Source organism: Cricetulus griseus, chromosome 6 (genome assembly GCF_003668045.3).
Source record: "Cricetulus griseus strain 17A/GY chromosome 6, alternate assembly CriGri-PICRH-1.0, whole genome shotgun sequence".
Classification (NCBI taxonomy): domain Eukaryota; kingdom Metazoa; phylum Chordata; class Mammalia; order Rodentia; family Cricetidae; genus Cricetulus; species Cricetulus griseus.
Genome location: NC_048599.1, coordinates 92749276 through 92753783, shown reverse-complemented (window position 1 = coordinate 92753783; position 4508 = coordinate 92749276). Strand labels below are relative to the sequence as shown.

The 4508-nt window shown below is 42.4% G+C and overlaps 1 protein-coding gene across 1 annotated transcript in view; it reads left to right on the top strand.

The window, feature by feature from the left end:
* Nucleotides 1-4228, top strand: part of LOC113836278 (terminal uridylyltransferase 4-like) — a 12881-nt gene extending 8653 nt beyond the window's left edge. The window contains exons 3-4 of the mRNA XM_035447066.1: nucleotides 8-1523; nucleotides 4103-4228. Of these exons, the coding sequence (XP_035302957.1) occupies nucleotides 8-1523; nucleotides 4103-4228 (1642 nt within the window). The remainder of the gene's footprint in view (nucleotides 1-7; nucleotides 1524-4102) is intronic.
* Nucleotides 4229-4508: the final 280 nt, after the last annotated feature.

Genomic DNA, 4508 nt, shown 5'->3' with positions numbered 1-4508 from the left:
GGAATGTTTTTTTCTTTGATAAAACAGAAGACCTGAAAAAGCATTTACCTTCACTTGGAAAGAACACAGAATCACTAGGAGAGCTTTGGTTAGGACTACTTCGATTCTATACTGAAGAGTTTGATTTCAAGAAGTATGTAATCAGTATTCGTCAGAAAAGGCTGTTGACTACTTTTGAAAAGCAGTGGACATCTAAATACATTGCAATTGAAGATCCTTTTGACTTGAATCGTAACCTTGGTGCTGGTGTTTCTAGAAAAATGGCCAATTTTATTATGAAGGCATTCATTAATGGAAGGAAACTTTTTGGTACCCCCTTTTATCCACTCATTGGCAGAGAAGCTGAGTACTTCTTTGACTCGAGAGTATTAACAGATGGAGAACTGCCTCCTAATGATCGTTGCTGCCCTGTATGTGGAAAAATAGGTCACTACAAGAATGATTGTCCCAAAAGGAACAGACTAAGGAGGAAAGACAATGAAGAAGAGAAGGAAAGAAAGAAAGAAGAAAAAGACCCCCGAGACCTTGACTCCAGAGACGTTTGGTGTTTCATAAGTGGAGATGCAGGACATGTACCTCGGGAATGCCCAGAGGTCAAGATGGCCCTACAGAGGAATAGCAGTGTGGCAGCAGCCCAGCTAGTCCAAAAACTTGTCAATGCTCATCAGGTGGAGGGTTCAGCCCAGCAGCAGGGTGACCAGTCCATAAGGACTAGACAGTCTTCAGAATGTTCTGATTTACCATCTTATTCTCCTCTGCCTCAGGCATTTCCACAGAATTCCCCCCAGCCATCTGCTATTCCCCAGTCTCCATCCCAGCCCGGATCCCAGTCTAAGCTTGGCCCACCCCAGCAGGTAAGCCAGGCCCCTCATCAGGTTCAGAAGCCCTTGTATAAATTTCCTCAGTCACCACCAGCTCTGTATTCTCCCAAGCATGGTATGGGTAGGAGGCGATTGCCAATGCGCCCCCTCCAGATCCGTGCCCCCTCACGGCCCATTCATGGCCCAAAGCTCCACCCTACACCTGGCTTTACCCCCAGCAATATTTGCTTGGATGATCCTAGCATCATATTAGCACAGCCTTCTGCCAGACCAATGGCAGTCCTTAGCTCTTCTCATGATCGACATTGGCCTCATCCCGTGGCTCCAAATTCCCTGGTGAACAATCGTGCAGTGGGTAAGTCAGAACCAAGCTTTCGGGGACTAAATCCTCCAATTCCATGGGACCATCCATCACGTCCCCATGTGCCCCTTGTCCCAGTTTCACGGCCTTATGGTTTGCATCAAAATTTCATGCATCAGGAAAATCCAAGACATCGGCCCAACAAACCCTTCTATGCTCAAGCAGACAGATGTGCTACCTGTCGCTGTAGAGAGCGTTGTCCCTACCCACCAAGACGAATGTGTCGGAGTAATGCCAGCCCACAGTATCCAGCCAATCCTGCTGTCTCAAGGGTATCCCTACCTCAGTGTCAGTTATACTCAGCAGAAAAAGTGACATTTAAGGAAAGCAAAACAATTCAGGTACTGATATAAAATTTCAACACATGTTTAGGTAGTGTATTTAAATTCTAACGCTGTACTACTTGTATATAAATATGAACTATAGTTTTTACTGGTATCACTAACATGAGTGATACAAATTTCATCTATTTTATTACCCTATGTTTAAGGGAATTTTATATTTTGTTTAACCTTGATGAATTGTATAAAAAGAGAATCCGAAAATTACCTTCTTTGTTTTCTATCGGCTGTATTCTTATTTTGGTTGCTTCAGACTTTATATGTATTGTTCTTAAGGGTTAGGAGAGGATTTAATGTGTTTTAATATGTCACTTCTATTCTCTACAGAAACTTGTAGTACCAAACACTTTTTAAAAGATCAAAAATAAAATAAAATAAAATAAAATTACAACATAAGGATTCAAAAAATTTTTCTTTTGCATTCTTGTATGTTGAATATATTCAAAATTGAATGGAAAGTTTTGTCTGTATTTGAAATTCTATTTTAAGTTAATAAATATTTTAGACAAGAAAAAAATTTCATACTCATTTCCATACAGACGAATGCCTCTGTGCTTGTCACCAAAGTCAAATTGACACGTCTGCTCCCAAGTAAAATCTCCTAATGTCGTCAGTGCTTCCTGGAAGGCTAATGACAGCAGCATGTTTCAATTTTGTAAGAATGGATAGGACAGTAGGCTTCTCATACACTTTTTTTTTTTTATAATCATTACTCTTTCCTTATGACCACCGGAACTTCCTACTTCTTCAGTTGCAGCTTTCCTTCCTCTATCTCCTCTCTTCATAGATAGTGAAAGTGCTGGTTCTCGATTCTCTTAAATCTATTATATAATATGTATATCTTTCTATATGATTTTTGTCTGTGTTATTTTTCCTGTGTTATTTGTCTCCAGCACTAGGCTGGAGTCTAAGTCATTGGACTAGTCGGATCTGTGGTTAACAGGATGGAAGAAGCAGCAACCCTGGCTATTGTTTCTTCCCATAAACCCTCATTTTGTTCTGCACTACACCAACACCTCTCTGTGTTCACAGCACACACACTTAGGCATCATTGCATTTCTTTACATTTTGATTTTTCCAACATCATAGATGGATTATTAGAATACTAACTGAAATCAAGCATGATTTCCTTTCCTATTGACACTACAGAAACACTCTGGAGAATTCCCTTCACCCCAGTGCCTCTCTGTAGTGGCTTGCCTCTTCCCCCTGTTACATTCGGGAACTCTCCAATTGGAGAGTTTGGTCTCCCTTTTAATTTATGTGATTCATTATCATGGTAATTGTAACATTAAGTTTTGTGAAAAAATAAAGAACATATAAAGAATTACAGACTGTGTTAATTTTATACATATACCTCCAAAAGTATTCTCTATTTATGTTTTATGTGTATGATGAACCCATAGAAAGGAAACATCTGTGATCATTACTGAGCCTCTAAGGTATTGGCAGCATTACAGAAGTTACTTAGGTATAATTGTAATGTTCAGGCTTTAATGCTGATCGGCTCTACCGCTTTAAGAGACAGACTCTTCCCCCTGACAATAGTCAGGGCAGGTACAGGGACATGCCATCACCACATCACCCACCATGCATACTTGAAGACTCTGGGCATGGGTGGAACCTCAGTGGGCATGCACAGTCTTCCCTTTGAAGAGTTCCAACTTCCCTGCTTCGCACTCTCTCTGCTGCTGCTTCGCTCTCTGTTTGCTTCTGCTTCTCTTCTCTCTCTCTCCATGGCGACTGGCCATGTTGGTCATCCATCAACTCTGTTTCTCTTCTCTCTTAGTCTCCCTACTCTGCCGGGCCTTTAACAAACTAGTCAATATGTCTCATATTTTGCCTGACTCCTCTTTTTCTTTATATCTAATTTAAACAAAAACATAACATTAGCACCCATGTGAAGTAGGCTCTCTCCATAAGCTCTCTCAAAGCTTTCTGGCGGGATAAGCTTTCTCTCTAACCTCTCCTGCCAGGGCCACAGGAAATTTTGGGGATCCTAATATCTGAACTCATAACCCGCTTTCCATATCAGCTTTTCCTGGCACTTCCTCCTGCCTGCAGAGACCGGAGATTCCAGAACTCTGTACACTTCAACTTGTTGCTTTTCAAACTAAGGATGTCTAGAACTCACTCATCTGCCTGTTTGCTGCAATCTGGTAAGATACTCCCTTACTTTTCCCATGGGGCAGACCCAGCACTCCATTTTGGAACTCACTGCCTTTTGGTCAACTGGGTCCGTTTTTTGGTTTCGGACTGCTGAACTTCTTTCGGGCTTGCTGCTGAGTGCTCTCAGACAGAGCAATCTGTGCAATTTTTGGCCTCGCCCACGGAAAATACATTTTATGGGACCTTTGGGTTACTGCCAGCGAGTAGGGAAATGAGCAGAGTTCTTCTTTCTCCCAGTGGGAACTTTCTTTCACCTGGAAATGTCCCTCATTCTTCTGTTTGTTCTATCTCTGTCCGTGTTTCTTCTTGGTTGGCAGTGAGTGCTTGAGACACTCTGAGAGTTATTTTTGTTTGTTTGTTTTCATTTTTCCACATGAATGAGTTTTAATGTTGTGTTGTTTGGACTCCAGGGTCCTATTGATTTCACACATCTCACTGCCTCACTCATGGAGAAAAACTTCTTACGGCAGTTGAGAATGTGCTTACAGGGTCCTCCATCTTGGTCATGTGGTCTGACCTGGGGGCTGCCATCCTGACCACGTGACCTAGCTTAGGCCTACCCACTCAGTTCAGTGACTTTCACAGGCAAGCACTGCCTCCAGACATCTTGCTTTTTATTTTTTGTCTCTGATGTCTTCTTTCATTGTTGGGTGCATCTTCCATAGGTCAGGTCTAGCACCCTGCTTCAGGAACAGTGAGTTTTGTTTGGGACTGCTGGGGCCTCCTTGTTATCGGGGCTGCTGAGCTCCCCATCAGACTCCTGTGTCTTTCAGGCATGGCCCTGGCACCACTTCCTGGCTGACGAGCTTCCAGAGA